The sequence below is a fragment of the Lissotriton vulgaris genome, chromosome 5 (genome assembly GCF_964263255.1).
Source record: "Lissotriton vulgaris chromosome 5, aLisVul1.2, whole genome shotgun sequence".
NCBI lineage: Eukaryota > Metazoa > Chordata > Amphibia > Caudata > Salamandridae > Lissotriton > Lissotriton vulgaris.
This window is the reverse complement of record NC_141693.1, coordinates 1,841,774,811-1,841,801,282: the sequence shown is the minus strand read 5'-3', so window position 1 is coordinate 1,841,801,282 and position 26,472 is coordinate 1,841,774,811. Positions and strand designations below refer to the sequence as shown.

Genomic DNA, 26,472 nt, shown 5'->3' with positions numbered 1-26,472 from the left:
AACCAGATAGACCTAAAAACTTCAACTGCAAAATAATAAGATAGCTACCTATAGTGGGCTTCGACGACCATTAGCCACAGAATTGTGGAGGTTGACATTCATAATGAAATTCTCTTAAATGCTGGTACTCTGGTACTCTGACTTACGGACTGTTACCCCACCTTTAAGAAAAAATTAAAAACTGCATTATTTCCTATATTAGAATAAACAGTGGTCTCTGGTAATTGCCCATGGTTTACTGCTCAATTTCAGCGCCGTGATATCCTTGTTGGATGAGTGTTGCACTTTAGAAGTACATATAACAATAACAATACTCTTAAATAGATGGCATTGTAGACCACCAACCTTAATTAGATGGCTCTAGAGATCACCTTCCATTATTATATGCTCCTTTAAATGTATATCTACAAGTACTTATTCTTCTAAAAACACTAGACCTAATCAGAGAATCTCGAAGGCCAACACCTTTGATAAGGTGGCCATAAAGACAACTAAGCATCTTAGGGCGAACAAAGCAAACACAAGGAGAAGATGAATGGAGCACTGAAACTTTTCAGACACTCACCCCCAGTCACAGATCTGGGTTGAATCCATCATCGTTCTTTAGCTCAGTTTGCCACCTCAGTTCAGACCCAGCTAGATGCAAATCAGTCTTGACCCTGTGCCTCATGGGAAAAATCAAAGCCAAACTGCCAAGCCAGGTCTTCCCTGAACAGGAAACAAGCATCCTGGGACCGGTTTCGGGGTAACACCCCTCCTCAGCCAGGCCAGCTTGAAACCAATGGCAAAGTAAGCAAGGGACCAATGTCTGGGCATACCCTGCCAACTTAGGGCGAACAAAGCAAACTCAAGATGATGTATGGAGCGCTGAAACTTTTCAGACACTCACCCCCATTCACAGATCTGCATTGAATTCATCATCGTTTTTGAGCTCACTTTGCCACCTGAGTTCAGACCCAGCTATAGGCAAATCAGTCTTGACCCTTTGCCTCATGGGAACAGTCCAGCCTGAACTACCAAGCCAGGTCTTCCCTGAACCGAAAACAAGCATCCTGGGGCCGGTTTCGGGGTAACGCCCTTCATCAGCCAGGCCAGCTTGAAACCAGTAGCAAAGTGAGCAAGGGACCAATGTCTGGGCATGCCCTGCCAACTTAAGGCGAACAAAGCAAACACAAGGAGAAGATGGATGAGCACTATAACTTTTCAGACACTCGCCACCAGTCACAGATCTGGGTTGAATACATCATCGATTTTTAGCTCACTTCGCCACCTCAGACAACTACCCATAAAAAATCACACTATACAAGGATGCCTTGCATATTGAAATCATTCTAAAAACGTATGTTCATAATGACATGATGCTGAAACCAAACACCTTTAATCAAAGATCCTTTAGGCACATCACTGATAAACAATATCACTTGCACAGTATTGTGGTAAACCATATCTTGACAAAAATATTGTGAAAAATATCGTTTACCACAATAGAGTCCAAACATAGCGATTTGTTTTTAACATAAATAGTTTATAGGAGTAAATGTTAAATATTTTAATATATAATTTTAATATGTAAAATAAATATATTCTACTAATATTTAATACTATATTTAACCGGCCGTCCTACGTCACGGTGGACGTGCGCGTCGGACGGCCAGGGGCATTCCGAATTGCGCACGCATGGAATTCGCCCTCACTGCTGGGGACTTCCATGGGCATTCAAGGGGTTAAACATATACTTATATAAACACACAAACACATATATACATGTTTATATATATTATGTGTGTGTGTTTAGTGTAACCTAATACAAATATTTCTTTTACATTTTTATTTCGTTTATATTTTACATTTATTACTATGAAAGTATATATATATATATTTAATAAAAAATATTTATTTTACACTATTTTTTTATTTATTTAATGATAGGAAAATATATATCGATACATATTTTCGCTCCAATACATTTTAAATATAATTAACATTAATATAATGTAAAATAAATATTGTTATCAATTGGGTTACTTTATTTATTTAAATAAGCTGCATATTCCATCAAACAAAAGGTTGCCCTGTTGGAGATGCCACACTCTGGGAGGGGGAGTTTAAACACACAGGCATCACCGGCAGCAGCAATCCAGGCTTTCCACATAGCTTCCCCTGCCCAGCAATCTGCGTCTGGTCCATTCGCGGAGATGCCCCGCTGCTGTTGATGCGGATTCATGCTGCCTGGAATTATGAGTGGTGTCAGAATCGAGCTGGTAAATATTGGCAGCAAAACAGCGGTTTCCATATTTCTTTCCGTCCTTTGGGGCGAAAAATTGTGATACGGATTTTCAGAGAAACACACTTGGGTAAAATGCACTTGAGGTTTTATAGCATTTGAACTTCAACTACCATCATGCTCCATTGCCTACACCCACGGGGGCGGGATCTGGAAATTGAATAAAGCATGTGCTTTAACCAAGCCTCCTGTTATCCGTAGTAAGCCAGTGATCAAGGGCAGGAAGCTGCTTGAAACGCGTTTGGCATTGCAGGGGATGCTGCGTTGAAAGCCTGGATTGCTGCTGCCGGTGGTGCCTTTGTGTGGCATCTCCAACAGGGCAACCTTTGTTATATATATATATTATAACGTACATACACAAACCATAAAAAAGTGACTAAGAAAAAATAATTAGCTAATGTAAACAAATAAAAAATGAAAATCCAAAAAAACACATTGCCCAAAAATACTATGAACATTAAAATCAATGTAAAACTAAACAAATATTGTACATTATTAAAAAATAAAACAATTCTATAAACTGTAACTAGCAGTTTGAAAACGTTTGAAGTCTAAGAATATTAAATATATTATTCCCACTTCACTTATGCAATGCTAGTTAAAGTATTGGATTTCGGAGGGGTATAATGTACTATTGCCACTCCAGTCTGTGCAACAGTAGGAAAAGTGTTAGATTTTGGAGGGATAAACTTTACTATTCACCACTCCAAGAGTGCACCTATAGTGGAAGTGTTGGACGTAGGAAGGGTAAAATTCACTATTCCCACTCCAATCTGTTTAACCGTAGGAAAAGCGTTGCACCGCAGAGGGGTGGAATTAATTATTACTACTGCAAACAACACAACAGTAAGGAAAGTGTCGAACTTCAGAGGGTATACATTTACATTTATTTGGATTTTTTGCAGTGGTAAAATTTACAATTCCCTCTCCAGTCATTGCAACAGTACAAAAAGGGTTGGACTCTGCAGGGGTAAAATTTACTATTCCCATCCAGTCTGCGCAACAATAGGAGAAGTACTGGATTTTGGATGGTGAAATTTACTATTCCCACTTGAATCTCTGTAATAGTAGGGAAAGCATTGGATTTTAGAGGGGTAATACTTACTAGTCCCACTCCAAACAGCAAAACAGTAGGAAAAGTGTTGAATTGCAAAGATGTCAGTTTATTTTACTATTCTAAAAGTCTAAACAAGAATAGGGAAAATACTTCACTTCAAACACATTACATATATAAATAATGTTTCAAATGTAGAACACTTATTAAACTCTTAATATAATAATTTACCATTTTTATATATATATGTAATAAATAAAATTAATCAATTTACATAATTATTATTCAATCAAATAATTATCAATTAATCAATATTTTTCAATAATTAATTCATGAACTTCCCACCCTTTACTCCTACAAACGTAGTAACCTGCCCCAAAGTATATTATTCCATAATTTACATATTTAATATAAAAAAATTAACAATTCATAATTAATTGTAAAGTTTATTGCATAATTAACTTAACAGCCTAGACCCCTACAAACCTACAAGCCCCAACTAAAATATAAATAAGTGTTCCATAATTTAAATATTTCAAATTCAATCAAAAAAATTATTTAAATTGATGTATTAACTTCCCATCCTAAACCCCTACAAACCTAGCATCTTGCAACTAAAATATCAGTAACAAAAATCATTATTTCTGTTTTACACAACTAAAAATGAATTTAAAAATGATTTCAATATGTTTAATAAATGATTAATTATTGTTTAACTTAGCACCCCAGACCCCTACAAACCCAGTACCCACAACTGAAATATATAAGTAAAATAAATAAATTCCATAAATTACATAATAAATCAATTCAATAATTATTTGAAAATAAATAATTAATTGTTAATTATTTCTTAATTAACTTCCCACACTATGGCCGCACAAACATAACAGCCTGCAAATAACATATAGCAACAATGAATCAATATAATATTTGCATACTAAATATCTATTATATAATTAAATAAAATGTATTAAATCATAATTAACTTCCCACCCTATCCGCCTATAAACCCAACAACCTGCTATGAAACTATAAATTACCATAATAAAAATTCAAATTCACTTAAAATTGCAATCTATATTTAAACAAAATAACCTTTGCATAAACCATAATAGCACATAACATTCATATATCTATTAAAACACATTCAAATAATTTAAAAAACATTATATTAACCACTATATTATAGAAAACGATAGTAACAACATTATTATTCAAAAGAATTTTACTAACTATATTATTGTAACAATATTTGTGCATTGCAATATTTATGTATCACAATATTTATTTTCCGATATTTTTGCCTCCTTATATTCTTATATCAATATTTTGTCCAAACCCTTCATATACAAAAGTCACAAAGGTTGCCACTCATAAATGTGTAGCTCGATATGTCAACATTTTTTATCATGTGGCCCTAAAGGCTACCACACATAATCATTTGCTTCTGAAGATCGTAACCAGATACTGAAAAATATCATTACTCATAGTAATTTATCCTTAAGGCTGCCAAATTCATTAATTGATTATCACCCATCAACAAGTGGCTCTAAACAATGATACCAATAAAGCGGTGCAACCAAAGTTTGCCACCCATTATTAAATGACTCTGATGGCTGGCACTTACGTTTAATTCTCTAGACTGCCACCTTCCTTCATTCTTTCTTCTTCGCTGGTACTAGCTGCAGAGCTTTTGGTGTGCTATAAAATATCTTGAAAACATCCCAGTATCTTTAGTCCTGTTATTGTTTTCTGTGTGCTCATTAAATTCTTCATGACATAACACCAGTTACGTCCTTCACCTATAATCAGATCAGTTGAAAGACCACCACACATGATCAGATAGGTTTACAGACCACCATCACTGCACACAATCTTTGACTGCTACTTGTAATCAGACAGCATTGCTATAACTAAATGATCCTAAAGATTGCCAACCCTCAGTAAATGTTTCTAAAGACCATCATTTATTATCCTGTGACTCTAAAAGCCAGCATTCATTTTCTCACGGTTCTAAAGATTGACACTCCTAATTAGACACATTAGTATATATTACTCTTCTCAGCAGGTTTCTAAATATTGCCACCAACATTCTATTCCCTAAAGAGTGGCATACACAAACAAAGCCCTATTCTCTTCTGTCTGAACATATGGCATCAGAGCATAGCCAGTGTAATCCAGTGTATCTGTACTGCCACAAGGACGGGCAGATTGTCAATAGAATGTGACATGTATACAGTGATGAGATGTTTTTACACACACTCTGGCACAACTGGGGATAGCAGTACCATCTTCCATACCTGACACAAGTCTATTGCAACCTACACCAAGAATTACAGATTGAAAACATGTTTTCAAATTCAGTTTCTAACAGTTTCCTTTTTTCCCTGATAGAGTGGTGGCGTATCTATACCAGCGATGAAGATGGTGAACCCAGCAGCATCAAGACTGAAGGCTGTTCAACAGCAAGGCAGTCCTGACAAGAGCAAGCACATTAAGCAGAGAATGGAGTACATGCGGATCCAGGGGCAGCAGCAGGTAGTTTATCTGTAGAGTAGGTGTTCCTCCTTAGCAAAAGGGTCTAGTTGAGTGGCAGTTTTTTCTTTTCAATGAGAGGACAAAACTGAGTTGATATGGGTGCGGAAAGCAGAAATCAATTAACTTTCCAGTGTCACAGCTCAAAAGTCCCAAGAATCATTGTCTAGGAATATACATTTTGAGACTTGCTTCCATCCTTTCCCAAACAGTGCTTAAGACACTTTTGATGGACATTTGTAACCACAGCACCAGAAAACTGTTCCCTCCTGGAAATTAGAAAGTTGTAATTCCCATGGCTTGTGTTACAATGTACCTTTAGACGTAGAAGTCAGTGTTTTCCATGTGGTTTACGCTGGAACTGGTCCTTCTCTACAATAGAGAACTCCAATCCTTTCATGGTTATGTTAAATTAGCTTAAGCCTTCGCAAATCCTCTTTTATTTCACTTGGATGGGGTGGGGGAGGTGTTCTATCATGTCTCTCATCTCTCCTCATGTAACATCGTTTAAGTTCTGTATTTATTGCTCATCCGGTCATAATACATATCAGTTATGTTCAAGGCCTCGCCATCGCCCAGTCTTAATGGAGGTAAATAGGATGTCCTGATCGCATCATTGTCCAATCTCAAAACATCCCTAAGGAAGGTTACAGCCTAACAGTTTGCCAATCTCAAAACTTATTGCTAGAATTATAGTGAAATGAAAATAGGATTTCTAAAGCGCACTAATACCCGCGGGTGTGCAGGCGCTGACACCCGCTGGACACAGCATATCCCTCATTAATTCTTATAGCATATCATTGGCATATTAATGCTCATATTGTTTCATCCCAGTCTTTCCGCTAGGGTGTTAAGGCTTATTCCTATAAATCTCTATCTGATGTCACTATAAAGCTACAATATCAATTCATGTCATTTATTCAGTCCCAGCACCTCTTGTTAGAAAGCGGACAGCCTTTCCCTCATTCTATCGCAGTTCATATTACTCGCATCTTCTGACCTACCCTTCTTCCTATCCTAATACATGACCGGTGAAAATGAACACCTATTCTTCAGACGACAAGTTGCTGTATTGTGAAGAGTGTGGGTTTATGTGAGACTTGAATTTGTTGTCTGCCTAGGTCTCATCTTATTGCAGGACAGTTCAACATAAAAGTAAGGCCCATTACTCACCCAGTCTCTGTGTACTCAAAGGCATATCCCTTAATCATGGAACATGCCATCTGGAATTATGGGGATTTATCTTGTCTAAACCCTGTGTATGCCACCATCTTACTGGTAAATGCAGTCCACTCTCCTCTATGATGTATAGGCTTTGCAGGCTTCTACATAGATCATTTTTCCCCAGCTCAAACTCAGTTAAACATTGAAAACCTGGGAGCCTTCTGTCCACACTCTGGCTTCCACATACCCAGTCTCACTTACAGTGCAGTCAAGAGTGGCGTTCATTTCACTTTGCTCTGGCACAATGCAATGATGTGTGCCCCTCTTGGAAATGATTCCCTTTTTCACTTTTTTCTCCAAGAGTTAGCGTATTCTTTTCATCATCGTATTTTCTTTGCAATCACAGGTATATCTCAGGAGCTTATTTCTGAATTCATGAAATTTGGTGGTCTTGCATGACCTTAAGGGATTCTTTAGTTCGAGCCCTTTTGCAGATTACACAGGGGTCAGAGGCAGAGGTTGCTGGGTCCTTGCTTCAGTGTTGTTTAACATGCCCTTTGCGTGCATTCCCTGGCATTTCTTTTCTCATGTGGTCTACCTAAGCTTTATTTGTTTGCTCTTTGACCTCCTGTATGCATCTTCAATGAGGCGGGTCCTCCAATCCTCCACTCACTATGAATGTAGGATCTACATTAAGCTTTGGGTGTTTGTCGCCATAACTATCCTGAATGATTTCATCATGGGTGTACTCCTAAGGCGAGTGACTCACTCTCTTCTGCTCCTCCTTAGGTGTTGACCTTAAGGTCTTAAGCCCATAGCAGATTTTGTCCCAAGCACCAGTTGAGCTTTTTAGCCTCTCAGGCCTTCCCTGTGCCTCTAATGCTCTACCATTTGGCTGTCTTTAGGGCCTATTCCTGGAGTATTTTCCACCTGAAGAGCCCCTAGACCTCATTTAGCCCAGTTAGTTTTGGATGATGACTTGCGGGCATTGCTGATCCTGGGTCCCACTCTGCCCTCTGTTATCATCCATGTTAACCTTACTCATGTTTTGTCTGGTGCTAACCTCTAGTGCCTTGAGGTATTCCTTATACAAACATTGCATCTCTAAATGTTGGTTCAGTAAATTGAGGAATCCTTCTCAAGGCATATGGCAGAGAGCAATCATCAGTAGGCTAAAGCATTCTTAGCAGGTGACAAGTTATCTTCAAGCACACAATAAAAATTAAGTTAGAAAAAAACGTGTGTGCACTCCCAAGGAATATGCTGAAAATAATAGCCTAAATGTTATCCCATGCTTCAAAGGTCACCTGTTTACCCTATCTGGGTATCATGGAAGTATTTGTAGTGCTGTAGGGATTCTGCACATACACAGAACTATGAGCAGGAAAACAGGGCCTCAGTGTGTAGAGGCTAATTCTTCCTACCGCCAGAGTACCCAAACTCCCAGAACTGACTAGCTATAATGTCTCATTCGTTCTCCTACGTAATCACAAAGCTACAAATGATTAGACAACCCAGAACACAACACTCCCTCCTGACTCTCTCGGGAATCGCGGTAGCAAGACGTACCCTTTCGCTCACTCACAAGTACTTGTCCACAATAAGAATTGACAGTCACTTTTATAGTTCAAAATGTTTATTTTAACTATAGTGGTCTATAATGCAGTATACAAGCAACTATCAGCAGCAAAACACATAATCCTAAAACAGTTAGCATTGTAGTCCATAGACTATGAAGGGGGATGTCATTGTATGCAGACTGAGGATAAAGGACTATAAGGACTAGCCACCCTTCCCTTGGAAAGACATTTTATTATATAAAGAAAGATCTCTGGGCTTTGTCAGCAGACCACATACTTTAGTGCCTAGATGGTAGTCTTACATCATAGGAACTGCATAGATCTTCTCCCTGGAAAGGTCCCTCTCGAAGTGTTTGTTAAACCAACATGCATCCCCATAATATCAAAGCACGAGTTTCCAGCAGTTGCAGCTGTGTAGCATGTTTTGTCTAAGTGCTAGGGACTGATCAGAAAAGAATAACAAGAGGCATTGTTCATCGACTTTGCACTCCTTTTTCAGACTAAACTCCAGGAACAGACAGAGAACACAGAAAGCAGACTGTTCTCATGTGCAAAGCACAAAGAGAGTCTTGTAAAATAAAGTCATGTAGTATCGTGTGCAAAAGCAGCATCATGGCCCCAGAGCTCATGCTAACTTAGCAATGTCAACAATAACCCTAACGGCCATATGGCGGTAGAAATGAATAACTTGGAATTCTTGAAACTAAAACAAGTTTTTAAATTATTCCAGAAAGTTTAGTGGTCCTTCTTTTAAAAAAAAACATGTTCTTGTAGTTTTCGAGAAATATTACAACCAAGCAATGAGTGAGGAGCAAGAGGCTCCTTCCATGTTGGATCATCAGCGTTTTTTGTTTTTGACAAATAGCAAAGATTTACTGTCATTCTACATAAAATGAAGACAAAAAATAAAACTAAGAAAGGAAACAACTACAATGGAGACATTTTAAACAGGAAATAAAAAATTCCCAGGCACTAGTTACAGTACAGCATTGTCCCGGTCCATTAACTTAATACCATCACTGTTACAGTCTTTGCATAGTACTCAATATAGAGGTTTTTCAGTAACATTTGGTCCACGGCCTTGTCGTCCGACACATATGTCACATACCTAAATGTGTCTATCTCAATCATTATCCATGGAGTAGGCTTGCAAATAACTTTTCAGTAGTTATCAAATATCACATGGGCGCGAGGTGGCGGGAAATAGTGTGGCATATATGTCGCTCATAGTAGTGCAGTAAGTGAGGTCATGGAGCCATGCCTGCACTGATGGTGTTAGTGTTCGGCCCCAATGTAATGAAACCTTTCGCTTGGCTATCAATAAGGCTATACCAGTGAACCTTCTAATGCTTCTCTTGAGTGGCCCAAAAGAGCCATCAACGGTTTGTGGGGTATAGTAAGATCCACCATGATGGACAGGTGTCTAAAAATATCCTCCCAGTATGCATTTACAAGAGTACAGTGCCAAGCCAGGTGTGCAAAGTCCGCCTCAGGGGTGCCACATCTCACACAAGCGTGTGAAGTTGTTGGGTCCATTTTAGATAATAATTTTGGAGTAACATAGACCCTATGTAAATATTTAAAATGTAACAATTTTTGTCTGTAATTACTAGAAAAGTATTGCATCTGGGAGCAGCAGTAACGCCATATATCATCGGTGATAGTGATACCCAAGTCATGTTCCCAGGATGTGCATGCTTTAATGCCTACTGGTGGGCGAAGAGAGAGAGAGATTAATGGTAAATGCGTGAAACTAAATGGGCGCTATCTGGCGAGGTTATGACAAGTGTGAGTGGTGGAAAGTCATCTTGTTCAGTTGACGTAACTAGCAATGTCTTTAATAAAGAGTTACGAACTCTGTGAATCAGGAAGCTGTCCATGTATGTAGTAGCTCCATGGGCAGTCAACTTGGCGGTCGAGCATGGTCTGGATTTGCAAAACAGATAACCCATTTTATGTAGTTGAGCTTTAAGTAGTGTTCTCTTAGTTAAGGTTTCCATAGTAGGGGGTATTGACGATTTATCTGCCAATGGTAATTGCGGGGAGTATAGAGATGTGTAGTGCAGATATCTCCGCAGCTTGGCCCATGCCCAACATGTTGTGGGGACTGTTTGAATTTCCGTGGGAGTCCCTGGGGTAATAATGTCGATAATGAGTGGGGATTTATCTGCGATCTATCACGTTTTAGATATTGCAGTCTTGCGCCTGGATGATACTAGTAGTATGTAAAGTGGACTTGGGCTACCAAATAGTGTAGATAAAAGTCAGGGATTCCAATTCCCCCTGGTTCAAATAGCATGGTTCTTGTGGTCCAGTTCACTTGCGATTGTTTACCCGCCCAAATTAGCCGTATTAGGAGCGAATGGAGTGTATTAAAAAAAGTCACTGTCAACATTATAGGGATATTTTAAAAAAGGTACAAAAACGTGGTAGCATCACCATCTTTATAATAGCAATTCTACCTGCCATAGAGAAGGGCAGTTTTGTCCATTTATTAATTTGTGTGTCGAGCTTGTCAATTGCTGGTCCATAGTTTAAGCGGATAACTTTGGGGGCGCTAAAATGTAGATAGATGCCCAGATATTTAGGTGGATCACTGCACCATCTCAGAGGAAACTCAAGATCACCCGGAATGGTGGCAGGAGTCAATAGGAATATTTCAGATTTCATCCAGTTAATGACCAAGCCGGAATGCACTCCAAAACGGACTACCTCTCATAATAGAAGGGGCAGATTCTGTGTAGGTTTACGCACAAATAACATCACGTCATCTGTGTAAAAAGATGCGATGAGTGGGCCAGTATGTAGCTGCAGTCCACGGTGCAAATGCTATTCCTGAATATGACGCGCAAGCGGGTCCATAGCTATTATGAATAGCAGGGGTGAGAGTGGACATCCTTGCCTGGTGCCACGAGTCAAGCCAAATTGAGGTGTGATCATACCGTTAACTCTCAGGCAACCGGAGAAGAATATAATAAGTGAGCCAAATTAAAAAAAACAATGGGGATCCCTAATTTTTTCATTACGGCATACAAAAAGGACCATTCAAAAGAATCAAATGCCTTCTCGGCGTCCAGCATTACTGCTGCCGCCGGCAAGGTAAGTTCCATTTGATTTATCACCGTAAAAACATAACGTAGATTTAGCGTTGTAGATCGTCCAGGAATAAAACCTGCCTGAAAGGGGCAAAGTGTGGTGTCAACTAATAGTGCCAGTCGGATGATGATGATGGATGATGGATGGGTAGGTAGTATTTTAGCAAGAATTTTATAGTTGTGATTGAGTAGAGATAATGGGCTTTAGGACTGGTACTTATGGGGGGGCCTGTCTGGTTTAACGAGCAATGCGACGATAGCCTTGCGCATTGTTGATGAGAGGGACCCGCTCTGTAATGCAGTCATATACTTCCAGGAGGCGGGGAGCTAGTTCCTCTTGATAGGCTTTGTAAAAATCCCCAGAGAGTCCAGCAGACGCTGGGGCAGGGCTGCTAGCTATCTCTTTTATTGCAGGTTTTATTTAGTCTGTGTCAATGGGAGCGGCTAAGAAATCCCGCTGTCCCTCTTCAAGCCACACCATAGCTATCTCTTGTAGATAATCAGTGAGGGCCCGTCCGGAGGGCGGGGCACCTTGTCTGATATAATTTTGTGTAGTAATCCAGAAAAGCCTTATTTATTTTATTTATTTATTTTATTTTAGGTTTTTATAGAGCGCGTAGTCACCCTCGAGTATCCCAGCGCTGAAACCTCGGAACCTTATTGATGTCTGTGCCTTTCGTCAGTGAGTCTCCCATGTCAGTGTCTAATTGCTTCACAAATGTAGATTGGTACTGTGGTCTAAGGAGATTGGCAAATGGTCTTTTGGGTCTCTCCCCCTTCGCATACATTCGTGCCCCGGCATTCTTTCCCATATATTTGACTTCACGAATAGCGGCCTCAGTGAATTCGTTCATCAAGGAAGAACGATCCCGGAGCATTTTCAATGACTGGGTGTCCTGCATAATGACATCATTATCTTTTTGGGGTTTTTTTCAATCTTTTTCAACCCATTCTGAATGCTTCGCGATACAAACACCCTGAACAAAGGCCTTGCTGCGAAATACTAAATACTAAGTCTAGCAGAGCATTTGCAGGGAACCTCCATAATGGGCGTTGTCTGGGTATTGATGGAAAAGCAACATCCAACAAAACTGGGACATGATCAGAAATAGTGTGAGTGAAATATTCAACCTTCCGTACCTCTAACAGAAACTGTGGCGTGAGATACCAGTGATCGATTATTGACTAGGTGTCATGCGGGGCTTATTAAAACGAGTAGTTACAAGATCCAGGGTAGTTAACACACCAAGGGTCCGCCAACAATGCTGACCGTAAAAGCGAGAAGGTCCATAGTGGCTGGCAGTTTTGGGACTAGGCCTGGTCCAGTAGTGTCATTACTAGGGTCCAATGTGAGATTTAAATCCCCTCCCATTAGTATAGTGTCCGAGTGGAGTCGGTCTATGTGTGAAGCTATTGTGGAGAAAAAGTCGAGTGAGCAAGTTGTACCGGCATACACCCAAGAGATCCCTGCAATCTACCTTCTGGGTCTGTCACCACTGAAACGGTGTGAAAAGGAAGTGAGCAGTGAACCACCTCAGACAGACAACATCGCTCCCCATCTTCGCAAGAAACCTCAAAACCTGGCTCTTCGACAGACCCCCTCCTTGATGGAATGGAACCTGCACCCCCCCCCCACCCCCCCCCACCCCACCCCTAGCGCCTTGAGACCCTTACGGGTGAGTAGTCCCGCTTTAACAAACTCCTGATTGATTGACCAGGATACATACCCCCATGAGTAAGTGCTATAGCAGGCGAAGAATCGGTTCTGCCCCCATTATGCTGCAAACCGGTGATTAGGAAGGGGCGTGTAGCGCGTTTCTTGAATGAAAGCTATCTGGATGGAGTGTCTCGTAAAATAGGCCAACACCTGTCTACTCTTTTTTTGGAAATCAAAGTCCCCTCACATTCCAGGACAGGCATCTAATATGTAAGTCCCTTGTACTCATTTTATAACCCCAGCACAGTTGAGTATGACTGGCAAAAGTGGACCGTAGCATATCATGCTGTACAGAGTAATATACTCCAAACAAATAACAGAACTTAAGAAAAACAACCAAACATATACAATCCAGTGTAACCCCCCTCCCCCTCCCCCATCGGATACTCAAATATTTGGCACCCGGTGAATCCCAAAAAGATAACGGGAAACGCAGGGAGAAGGGAAGGAGGGGGAAATGGGGAAGGAAGCTATAGGAAGGCAGGCAGGAGATCATCCTGAGGGGGATGGCAATGCTCCGATGTAGCCATTTCGAACCAGGATAGTAACCTCTGAAAATAATGTCCACTCAGCCAGGTTTTACTGCATCGGGGTTTGTCTATTCCATCATAGAAAGAGGTGAGAAGGTAATTGCAGACTAGCCGCATGTAAGGCCTCTGGAACCTGCAGCTACGCCAGGACTGTCTGTCCTTTCTGGTCTGGAAGAAGAAGCCAAGCTACATGGTCACGACCTGGCAGCAGGTTCCGCACAGCCTCAAGCGTTAGGATCGAGTCGGCCATCTTTGTCTTGCCGCTGCAATGTCTGCTGGTGGTTTTTCAAAAAAATGGTCGCTGCGTCCGAGTTTTAAAAAAATTGTGATTTGTTTCCAATTTTCCTTCAAAGTCTGGCTAGATATAGCATTGCATATCTGTATGCCTTCTAAAATGAGCGTTTCACATCAGTGTATTTGCGGTGGACTTCTTGCACCAAGGGTGTAAGTTTTTGATTTGGTTGTCCTGAGCTTCTTGGCATCCGGTAATATCATTTAGACGGCTGATAAGAGTGTCCAATTGGGCGTCTATAGAGTGAAAACCCACCTTCAGCTCAGCCAAATTTGCCGCCGGGTGCACAATCAAGCAAATTCAAGAGGCCAGCATGATTTATTTCCTGGGCCTATGTTTAATTATCAGCCGATACAACGATGAGGCTGTCAAACATGATAGGGGTGAACGTGAATTTGTAGGCATGCGAAGATGGAAAAGCCAGTGCCTGGGGCGCCCTATGCGTTAAGGGGCACACGTCTCAGTTATGCCATGGAATCAGGACAGCATCGGGTGCCGCGGGGAGGTGCACGTTTAATTTTCGGTTCCTTTATGGACTCTTTAATAGTTTGGATACCAACAGACTAGCGGGCGCACTACCCAATTATTATCAAGGTTAAGGTTCGGGATTGATTGTGAATTGGTGCGTATCCTACATCAATAACTCCCATTCAAGAGCGACATTTTATACAGTGACCCCTGAGCGCACAAAATCTGTTCCTGTTCGTAACAAGAAACAAGTACCAGGCAAGAGTCTCTTATAATAAAGAATGCAAATTGTAGATTCAATGTCTAGAAGTGAAAGATTGGTGATCTTTGTAGTTTATTTTCTGATTTTCTTGTATTTCTTCAAATGTTCAAAATGATGATATAACAGCCAAAGTGATGATACAACAGCCAACACGTGTTTCGTCGTGTATGATATAACACATTGACTTCTTCAGGGCTGTAATCAAATAAACATCACCCACAGTTACTACACGTACTACGTATGGCTAGCGGTAGGAGGTGAAAGAGTACTAACCATCTTCCCATTAAATAGTAGCCTGCTAGGTGAATAGATTTTAGGGAGAATTGAAAAAATAGTAATGCCACTCCAATAAGACTAATCACCCATGTTTTGTGAATAAAGTCTGAGTCCCAAAACCAAGAAGTTAGCATAAGAAAAAGTATATCTTAGTTAGTAAATCACCTTTGTCTCCACAGTTTTCTCAACATCAAAAAAATGGTCCATGCGTCAAATCAAAATAAAGTTCAGTAAAGAGAAACCTGAGATTCAGCTAGTCATCCCATAGCAAATTCAACTCAGGCATCAAATAATTACAGAAATATCTAATAGTCCTCCTCTGGTTCCACACAAAAATTGCGACTCCACCTTATTATCCCATCTTCACCAAAATATGTTTACCATTAAAAACCGGAAGAATTACCTTTAGTATATCCCGATTTCAATTTATCAATAACAAATTCTTTTCGAATCTTCAATATACCTTTACCAGTGTTCTCTGAAAATAAAGTATATACATACCACTAAATACGTTGCCATATGGCTATAGTGCAAAGTATACATAATTCACCACAAAGCACTTACCCAGTATTAGTATTCTGGGCTCATGAAGCTGTCATATTCTTTACTTCACTTTTTGTATCACAAACTACAAAAGTAAGTAGTACATATTACTCACTTACTGAATATTGATATATAGTTCAGTCTAACTACCCTGAGTGAAAAGTACATAACTCACCATCCTCACACACTACGTCTGAAGGAGTATCGCAAGCTCTCCCAATTACAGTGTAAATTTCCTAGTTAAGGGCAAAATAAAAATCTGTAAATTCATGTATTCTAGTATCCAACTAAATTCCTGTTAATAGTACGAGAATCTCACCTACTCAGTGATTTTCCTTTTTCTTTTTACTAACTCAGTCCCTTCTTCAAACGTTATTTACCAGTCATTTTCATTCTAGAATAGTACATAAGGAAGGTGGTTAGTACTCTTTCACCTCCTACTGCTAGCCATACGTAGTACGTGTAGTAACTGTGGGTGATGTTTATTTGATTACAGCCCTGAAGAAGTCAATGACCTTTATGGACTCTGCAGTTGGCGGCTCTTACCCCCAACACATGGAGGGCAATCATGCCGTTTCCACTACCGCTGCAGTGTGTGCACCCCACGTTTTCTGCAAGTCATGCACTCCGCTGCTATCCACAAGTCAATCGGGGGTCACGTTACAGCCGGGCCGTCATCCCGCGAGTTGTTGCGAGCCTGGCAGTCTTGCAGCGCATCCGTCCATTCCGAGCCCCGCCCTCAGGCTCACCCGAGTCCCCTGTCGACTCGGGCCTCCGAGGGCCGCGTCAGACTGGGAGACGCCGTACTCAGATATTCGTCACACGGGCAACTCCTGTCACGCCGCAGGGGCCACCGTAGTACTCTCCTCACCAGCCTCTCCTTTGCATCGTAGATTAGTTTCTTACAGCCGAAATAAGGTGGCTGGCGGCATTTACGATGTGATGGGTCCGGAGCTTTTGAGTCAGGCGGCCATCTTCGTCGTTGGCTCAGCCACGCCCCCTAGTGGTCCTTCTTTTGTGGAATGTTAAGCAGTAGGGGTACCCAAGCTAAAAGTGACTTGGACTTTATAAGGTCCAGTGAATCTGTCGAGGAGAGGTGAAGATACAAGTATACATTTCAGAGAATATTTCTCGAGTCGCCCAGGAAGATATGCTTGAAACTTTAGCTATAAGAAGGACCAGACAGGTGTCATAGGCACAATGAACAATACATAGCAAATCGTATGTAATGTGTTGCTTCATAGGCAGCTACTGCACAGACCACAAAAACCTAGGTGGGTGTGCTTGAACCTATCAACGCATACTTGTGACTTTTGCCTGATCCAAGTCCTACACTTTACATTTACATTTACATGACTGTAAATGAGTAAACTTTTCTAGAAAATGTTCTCATGACATACTGAAAACTATAAAACCCAACATTGGTACAGCCAAAGTCCCTTCCGTTTTTCGAGGACTTACAGGGAGATTTGGAAATCAGCTGAATACCCATCTTCCTCTGCTTCAGAGGCAATATGCACACTGACTTGACTGCCCATTGATATAAGGAGGCAACTTAGGAGTAAAGTAAAAACAAACCTGCCATTTGCCTCCCACTTCCTGCCAGTTCCATCAGACAGGGGCAGCTTGTGTTCACCAAAACTGGAAGATGCATATTTCTACATCATAAGATTTTATTGATATTTAAAAACTAAAATAGGCCTGCCTGTGCTTTGGATTTTGAATTTTTTTTACTGGATATATATACCATATATTTCAGTGGTATAAAACTGCCAGTTTCAAATGAAGAAACTAATACTGCAAGGCCTGCAACCCAAGGCCAAATATTCCAAGTTGCATATTTTTATGTTAAAAACAAATGATCAATTAACATTTAAAATGTACTCAAATTGCATTGCAGCATAACTCTAACCCTGCAACCTAAACAGTCAAAAGGATGTTAAGAAAAAAATAATGCCTAGAAAGGCATACAATAAACAGAAAGAATGCCAATGTCGCTATTTCTAAATAAGACAATTATTTGGTCAAAACATACGGATAAGACAGTATGTTTATTAATCTGACTTTTTATTCTTTTTTATTCTTTTTAAGTTTCAGTTGATCACTTCTATTTTAGTGATTACTTTTTCAATTATTTGTACAAATTTTAAAAAATCTGGTGTACACAACACAATTAGATTATTTATCAAAACTCACAACTTGTATTTACAAAAAAGACAATTTGATTCATCATTCAATCCACATTCATTCTCACTCAAACCAATACAAACAACCACAAAGAAATATATATAATTCAAAAAAAGTTGGAATTGCAATATTCACAACAACAAGCCAATATTTTTAAATACAAATATATATATGCAGTTTATGTTTCTTTTAATTGTTGAATCATTAAGTTTGGCTTGAAAATTTAAACAGCCAATGGAGGGTCTCCGTATAGTGGGAGAGAGCTCCCTCTCTCCCTTAGGATGCAGAGTGAGAAAGGGAAAGGATCAGATTTAAAAAACATTGCCACTCCATTCATAGACTCCACTTGTGTACGACTTGGGCACCACTAAAGAGACATTGCAGTCAAAAGTCTGATGCACTTCCTTCATGTTCACCTTTGACAACAGATAGAACTTTGAACACAACTTTGAAGTGTTCACATCACTTAAGAACAAATTAGAAATTAATGTTATGCCTCTTATTACCATTTCATGGCGTTTGAAATGAAAGTATATGTTGTCGACACAAATCTTTGGCATTTTATAGGATATTGACAGAGAAAAGATTGCCATCCACTTCTCTGTTTTAATTTCTTTGTGACCTGTGGCCATTATCTTGACAAAGAAGTGTGACTTGGAGTTCTGTTAGCAACTGAGTGAGTTGGAGGCAGGTAGCTTGGCATGGCTGATTGTTCTATGACCCCTGTTTTACATTAGTAACTTTTTCTTTGTGGCTGAGCTAAAATGATCTTTGTACTGAAGTCCAATAAAACCGACCTTCCAGGAGCCTGGAAAAAGGGCACTAAGTGCTGCCTGTGCAAGATTCACTGTGATGAGTAGCGTGCACAGTCTAGGTCCTATCCCTTATCCGGCCCAAATAGATTTCTCCGAATCATGTGTACATCATTGAAATCAAGTCTTTGCCTTGATTAAATCTCATTACTTACCACTGAAGTATTAGGACCTATCTTTTTTTGACGCCCTTAGAATCGAAACGGTATAGTAATAATTGCTTTTTAAAGGTCTTTTATTGGTCAGTCAGTCATCCTGTTTATGGACATTTCACTGGTCAATTACATTATATCTCTTTTTCCAGTCCATTATGTTTATCCATAGACCCTTGCTCTTATTCCAGTCGCATGAGTGCAATAATGAACACTCCCATCTATTATCCAATCCCAGTGCATGTCACCCCCGTTTTAAAGACTCTTTGTCATTCATTCACAATACCTTTCACTTCCTTTGATGTTGTAATCCACTGCCACTGCTCATCGCTACAACATTTTAACAATCTTTCAATGCCCCCGAAGGGTGGCAGTCTTACCCTCGTCCAGTCCTATCACAGGTCACTGGAACGCTACATAATAGCCCTCAAGTCCCAGTGCACTTCACAAGACCTTTAAAGCCAAACATTGAGCCACAGTGCATTTTACCAGGATGGTAAAGCTTATCGTGCATGTAATCCAAACCATGTGAGTTTGGGCTTGCTTTTCAGGCAGTGGTGGTGTGTTTGAAATGCTTCTATTAACAGTCCATTTCAGCCATTTAGTGTATTTTTGTATTTCGTCCAGAAGGCATCTCTATAATATTTCATAACCATAAAACCCTGATGCATTGGAAATCCTACCCAATTAGCCAAAGTTCCCTCCAGCAAAAACATGAATTTAAAGCTACGATGATCATATAATAAGTGTCCAATTACCTTCACTGCCTTGTATTAGGGGTAGCGTGGTAAAATACATTTCTTTTTGGTCATCATCCGGAGGAGGGATTTGGAAGAAAACTGGCAATGTTGCAGCATCTGTCATAGGACAGTGGCAATTCCATTTAAATAGCCTAATCTTGCATCAAGACTAGTCATCAGGAAATAATTTTTACAGAGCCCTGATCTCCACTTCCTAGACATGTTCTTTTTTGTTCTCTTCGCTGATGAGAGAGTAGTTGTGAAATCCAGAAGTGGTGACTGTTCCTTGTACATAGCAACTGTCTGGGGTGTACAAATAAGGAAATGTTTGACTGATTGATGTGCAGGCCTTTAATTTATCAACTCCACTTGTATTAGCTTTCAGTGGATGATTGTGACATGGAGGAGGACGAATTAGTAGCCAAAGAAACGAGGTTTGTGTGAAAGTTCTAGGTTAGTGGTGAAAGACAAGTGAGAGGAGCATGCCCTAAAAGTAGCTAGATTTGGGTTGGGAGAGTGATGTGTATCGATGGTGTCTGTGTTCATGTGGAACAAGGCTTATGTTTTCAGCCATTTTCCCTCGCTTGTTCCTCCCAACATTAACAGTGCTCGCTGTGGTTGTCCAGCTTACTGAGGCAACAAGGCAAGGTAACAGAAGCCACTTCCACCTTTAATGGCTCCCAACTGTTTCCCCTCCTGCGCTATCAGCTCCTACCAAGCACCATGCCTCCCTTGTGTATGCCATTCTGTTTTTGTTTGCAAAACATCTTTCAAGCACAGGTGTGCCCCACACAGGCCCAAAGAGAGCTTCCCCAAAGATATTTTGTAGGCTGGGATGTCCATTCACACAGTCTAACGTACAACAGTCTTTCACTCACTACCATCCACCTTACAGCTTCTGCAAAAATTACCAGCACACACACTCCCAATTTCGCCTGAAACCCCATTAAAACAGACCGCTGCTCCGGAGTTTGTGAGAATACTATGTTTGGGGAGTAAATTGATCAGGTCAAGGGCTCCCATCCTAGCGGTTGTAATTGACTTTGCAAAGGAGTCATAAACCACAGGTGTCGAATGTCATGCCAGAGCCAGGCCTATGGGAACAGGAGCCTCCACATACTGAATTATAGCGTGTTGTAACTCGTCATCATTACTTGCTGGGATTATTGGTGTTGATGTTTAACTGTGACTGGCTACTGCTTTTCACTGGTTCGTGTATGGTGTGCAGGAAGTGGAAAGTAGTTCCTTTAAATAAAGTGTCACACGTTGCGGTAAAACTTACCATTTACTAGATCTCACTGTGCAGACAGACGCCCTAACATAGCTGCCCACGAGGGTAATGGTGGCTGGAGATTCTTGCAAGAGTAATATCCTTTCTATCATCCAACATATTTCTGCAGCTCTTTCCTTCATTATTTGCTAGAAGTTCTGCAGTCTGTCGCAGTGTAGTAACCCCCCTAGTGTTTCTCTAGAATTCATGCAAACGTGAGTGCAGCTATTCCCTTCAATGTGCACAGGGTATCCCGTCGCTCTCCTTTTCTTTGTTTTTTAGTAGGGGTTCATGTAGGCTCTCACAGTGGGGTCATTGCCTTTCTTTACTGGGGTTCTAGGACGTTCTTACAGGGCAAGCCTTTCCTTCATATCTTACTGGAGTTTGTGAAGACTCTTGTGCCGAAGACTGCCCTCCAGTGTATGTAATGTTGGTTTCTATGAGATCTTCGAGTCTGCAGTTGTATGCAGTCGTGGTTTCTGGACTCTTATCGGATCTCACAGGTCAGCTGACAGTCATTCTTTGAATCTGATTAGGGATTCTAGGTCTTTGTTCACATCTCAGGGTGCTGGAGGCCTATTTATCATTGTATGTCCTGTATTTTATTATGTGTCCGTACAGGAAGCTGCATATCTCACAGGACCCGACATAGTGACCGGCTTTGTATCATATGTTCATTCTCACTGTATCTCATAGATTTAAACGTTGTAACTCCTATGGCGTTTCTCATAGGGATGCTGGGGTGCTAACTATTGTATTCTATCCATGTTTCTGCTGGATCGCCTGGGGTCCTTCAGGTACAAGTATCCGATGTGGGAATCTGCGACGGCTCAGATGTCTCAGGGCTGTAGATTGTGACGTCCATTATATAAGATTTGTGTTGCTGTAGTTTCTGCAAGCTCTTAAGTTGGAAATCCTCCCCTCGCTTGTATTTAAAATGAGTATCAATGCTTCCTGTAAGATTTTAACACTCTACAGTTTATCAAGTATCTGGTGCTGCTTTTTGAATTCAAAGGCTGGAAAAATTGTCTCCCATTGTATCATGTTTGTGCGGTTCCTTTTGCATCGTACATTTGTGTAGACTATGCCCTACATTTTATCTGATGTCCATTCGTTTTTTTTGCAAGCAATGCATACTGGTGACTGTATCCTCATTTATACTCACTCTGTATTCCGCCTGTGCCTCACATTCTCGAAACAGTGTCTTTGTTTCATGCATAAATGCAGTATCTCGTAACGGTTGAGACATCATCTTCACTTGCGTATGTTGCCTGTTTCTAGGATTTCTGCTGGCTCTCATAAAGCTGGAGACAGCATTGTGAAATAGTCTTTCTCCATCATTGGACCCTAATTAATATTCAATTTCTACCTATATATGGAATATCTCTATGCCCTTTTCAAAGAGAACTAACTTTTTCAAAGAAGATTTTTGAAATCTTTGTCTTTCTGAAGTCAACATTTTAATTTTTTTGTAATGTTTTAAATTATTGAAAAATACTAGCAACTACGTGGGTAGGTTTAAACTGCAACATTTAATCTTCATTTTAAAGTGGAAAGCAAACAAATAAACTTAGGTATGCAGAAACTGCACTGGAATGGAATTAGACTGTGTTACTTTAAGACAACATGCTGTTTTAGAGCCAGCACTGTAGTATAATTTGTCTCAGTTAATTTTTCTGCTTTTCAGCGTAAGGATCCCTAAACAGGGCTTTAACATTTTCACTAAAAACCAAAATCCTATTTTGAAGCAGATATTAGCTTAAGTCTACAATTAAGTATATGGTTTCTGTTGTATCTCTTAATATAGTAGTAGAATGTAGGTTACTACTTAACAGTGACTTCAGCCATATCCTCTGTTGCCCTGCCACCTGCTTGTTAAATATCCCTCTTGTAATGGAGCAAAATTCACAAAAGGATGAATATGGGTTGTAGTTATGCCTTCCTGGAGGTCATGTTACTAGGAGTGCCCTATTTGTTATCAGCTTGGTATCGGAGGCATAAAGACAGTCAGCTTACTAAGGTGAGCCTACTTAAAAAGCACACCATTTGTTAAAGAGAAGTGCTGTTCATTTTGATCTACATTGCCAACCAAGCATAGGGCTTTTGGGAGCACTGGCTTGACCTCGACCTTGTATGGACTTTCTCGTGTCACATTAGTGGTTTGATGTCAAAGAGTATGTCTCTGACAGCCATCTTCACACCATGCTTGATGTCAAGGTTATCTTCCTCGACAAACTTGTCATCAGGACTCCCAAATAGAACACATCACCCCTTAAAGTAGATCAGAGAACACTCTCTTCGTATTACAGTTCTTACTTGTGTCCCACTCCAAAGTCCAGAGCCAGTCCCTTCTAGACTGCATGGCTATTAACCCAGAGGAAGGTTTGAGTCTATGAAAAGGAGCACAATACATCTCGCCAAGAGGATAAAGAAAACTATCAGAAACATTCTTCTACATATGGAAAGAGAGCTTCCCCTAGAGGGGGACCCCAAGTACTGGTCCAAAATAAATATGAAGCAGGCACTTCCTAATATGGCCATAATCTAGCCCATCAAAGATGTCTTGAGTAAATGACATAACCAACTTTTTCATTTATGATATCACAGGTGCTGACATCCATCAGATTTGACACCCTGAAACCTTGTTCACTGACAAGTCCTCTTGTCTTGCTAGTGCGCAGAACTTGGAGCTGATTATGGAGGTTTTCTTGATGCATGAAACTGCAATACATTCTTAACAAAGTAAGAAATACATATTCTTCTTTCTGCATAGGACCCTTTGTGATACATCACCTGGCATAGTAGTTGTGTCAGTGGAAAAGAAAAACATTACATCTCCTTCCTTATCCGCTCCATCTGATAAAAACAGCAACTAAATCATAAGTACAGCAGAACTTGGCATCATGGGAACTTGCATGGGATCTTCATGAGATGAAAGATAGAAATTGGATTCTCAGCAAAAAGTACTGTACCATTTTTCGTGGCTTCTCTTTGGTTATTTCTCATGCTAATGGCAAAGTCCACAGTATAAGAGAAAAGAGTGTGTCCGAAAGGACTAGTTTGCACACTTTAAAGAGAATACCCTAGACCATCAATTCTAGGGTTCTTATTGATTTATTTAGCTTATTTTAAATTATTTAGATTAGCTAAGCAAATAAATATTTTTTCATGTCTTAGAAATGAAACCTTCCATTTACAGAACACCACATTTACAAAAACACATTTATACATAATGTTATATTCCACTTAAAAACGAAAAAATTCAAAGACAAAAATGACAAGTGAAATAAACTTAGACAATCGTATGAAATAACATTAACATTGAAAGTAAAACATCAGTCCTTGTTTTTACATAAGGCACCAAGCACACGTTAGATTCTTTACTAGACGTTGGCAATTGTCCTGCCTAACAATGTTTCCTACACAAGAGGAAAAAATGATTACTACATTCCTTAAAGCACAATATATATATATATATATATACACAATCAATCCCCCGAGCTCACAAGAGCCAATGCGTTTCGAAGCCACACAATTCACGGATTCTCCTCAGGACTTGGACAAGGCTGATATCTCTAAAAAACAACAAAACTATAAGTGAATATTTTATGTTTCCTAAACTGCGACCCAAAGAATATTTACAATAGATACTGCATTTAATTGGTACCTTGAAAGCGGCGAGATGTGCGTCCGCACTGTGTGTAGAGGAATAGTTGAAACCTCTTCTAAGTGCCTGACTGTTCAATTTGCCATGAGATGTGGCGAAAAATAGGGGGCAAGGTAATGACCAAAACATTACGTTTGCGTGCACATATGGCTGTATTTATACAATGTGCTGGTGTTCACAAGCTATAGGGATTAGTAAAGAGCGACCTTTACTTTTAATTAGAAATCCCAGTTGCCACAGAGACTTTACAAAGTTGTACTGACGACTTGACTGTAGTCAGTAATTGGCGCCTCACTGTTGGAAAATAATGTTCCATTAGTGAAGTGTCTTTATGTCTAAAGCCTCTCAGAATCGACATAAGTAGGGTAAATCTGTTTACCTGCCAGGGGAATCAGTTTCACTCCATGTGGCTGCTCAGGCGACGCCCATCCAGATTTCACACTTCTTTAAACTCCACAGTATGACAGCCCAAGGTGCACACCATGAGGACTCAGCCTGGAAAGGAATAAAAACTACACCAATCCTCAAAGCACACTATTGACATAAAAGTAACACCAGTAGCAAATGCCACATTATCAAAAAAGGCAGCTTCATTAAACTAGGAGCAGATATGAAAACAAGCTCTCATCAGCACTGTGAAACCCTCCTAGAAATAACAAGCAAATACTTTATTCTTCCACTCTTACATCCAAGTACCATGATTGCAAGATAAATGAACGCAATCTTATGGAATCGCAAAGCACAGAAAATTACAAATGGGCGCTTAACAATGTATGAACAAATATTCTTTAAGGATTTAATGAAGGTTGCTACAAACTTGCCACTAATGGAACATTCAATTCATTGCAGTTGAAATAGCTGATTCAGAAATTACACACTTTTTTAAGTAAGCAAACAGTGGCAATATTTCAACAAAACAACAAATTAGTTTAATCCTGGTACTAATTAGTGGTAGTAGTGAGAAAAATAACCCAAAAGAGAAGTCTAGACCTATCCTCGGTCTCAAGAACACAAGCTAATGGTTGAAGCAGTAGTTAAACATACTGGCCTTATATCCTAGCTAACCACAGCAGTAGCACTGACACTTGATGTGCACAGTAGGGCCATGGGATGCTTGTTTCTACATGCCACTTGTGAAGAAGGATTGACATTACCTTTCCTAACAAGTGCATGGCTGCTATAGTTTCGTTTATCAGGAATAAAAACAATTCAGGTAAACCACAGAAAGTCAACATCCAATACAGTACAGTCTTTAGAAACAAACATCACAAAATATATTCTTTGGAAACAGGTTATCATCCAAGCATCAGCAGTCTCTCTCACTCGAGACAAAGCGTCTGAGTGAAAGGTCGGTAGCTCCAGTTTAGGTGATTTTGGGCCTATAGTTGGGGTGGTACCACCACTCCATTATATTAAGACCCATGTTGATGGGTGGAAGCTCCCACTAGTGCAATTACCCTAGTGGCCTGAGCATTTTCCCATCATTGTGACCGGACAGCTGCTGCTTTGTTCAAACCTTTCACTAACTTGCATTTGCTCGAAGCAGATAAAAATGCCATCTACCTCTGTGGGTGGTTTTCTTCTACAGCGAGCAATATGGTACCTCCTGGTGTCAGTGGCTTTGCATTTTAGTTGTGCAGCTGCAGAAATAATCTCTAGCGGATTGCCTCAAAGGTCCGGAGTGGCTGTAATCCGGGAACATGAAGACAAACTCTCACTTAAGATCCAGTCTGTTGATACCAGTAAAGCAATACTTTGAAAAGATACAACTTCTATCTCACATAGTTGTGATTCGTCTATCCATTTGGAAATAGGGATCTTATGAGAATCCGTTGATAATTTAA

General features: G+C 40.1%; 1 protein-coding gene across 1 annotated transcript in view; it reads left to right on the top strand.

Annotated features, from left to right (window-relative positions):
• The window catches only part of SRCIN1 (SRC kinase signaling inhibitor 1), a 922,972-nt gene that overhangs the window by 892,894 nt on the left and 3,606 nt on the right, over positions 1–26,472 (top strand). The window contains exon 20 of the mRNA XM_086924314.1: positions 5,733–5,876. Coding sequence (XP_086780440.1) covers positions 5,733–5,876 — 144 coding nt within the window. The remainder of the gene's footprint in view (positions 1–5,732; positions 5,877–26,472) is intronic.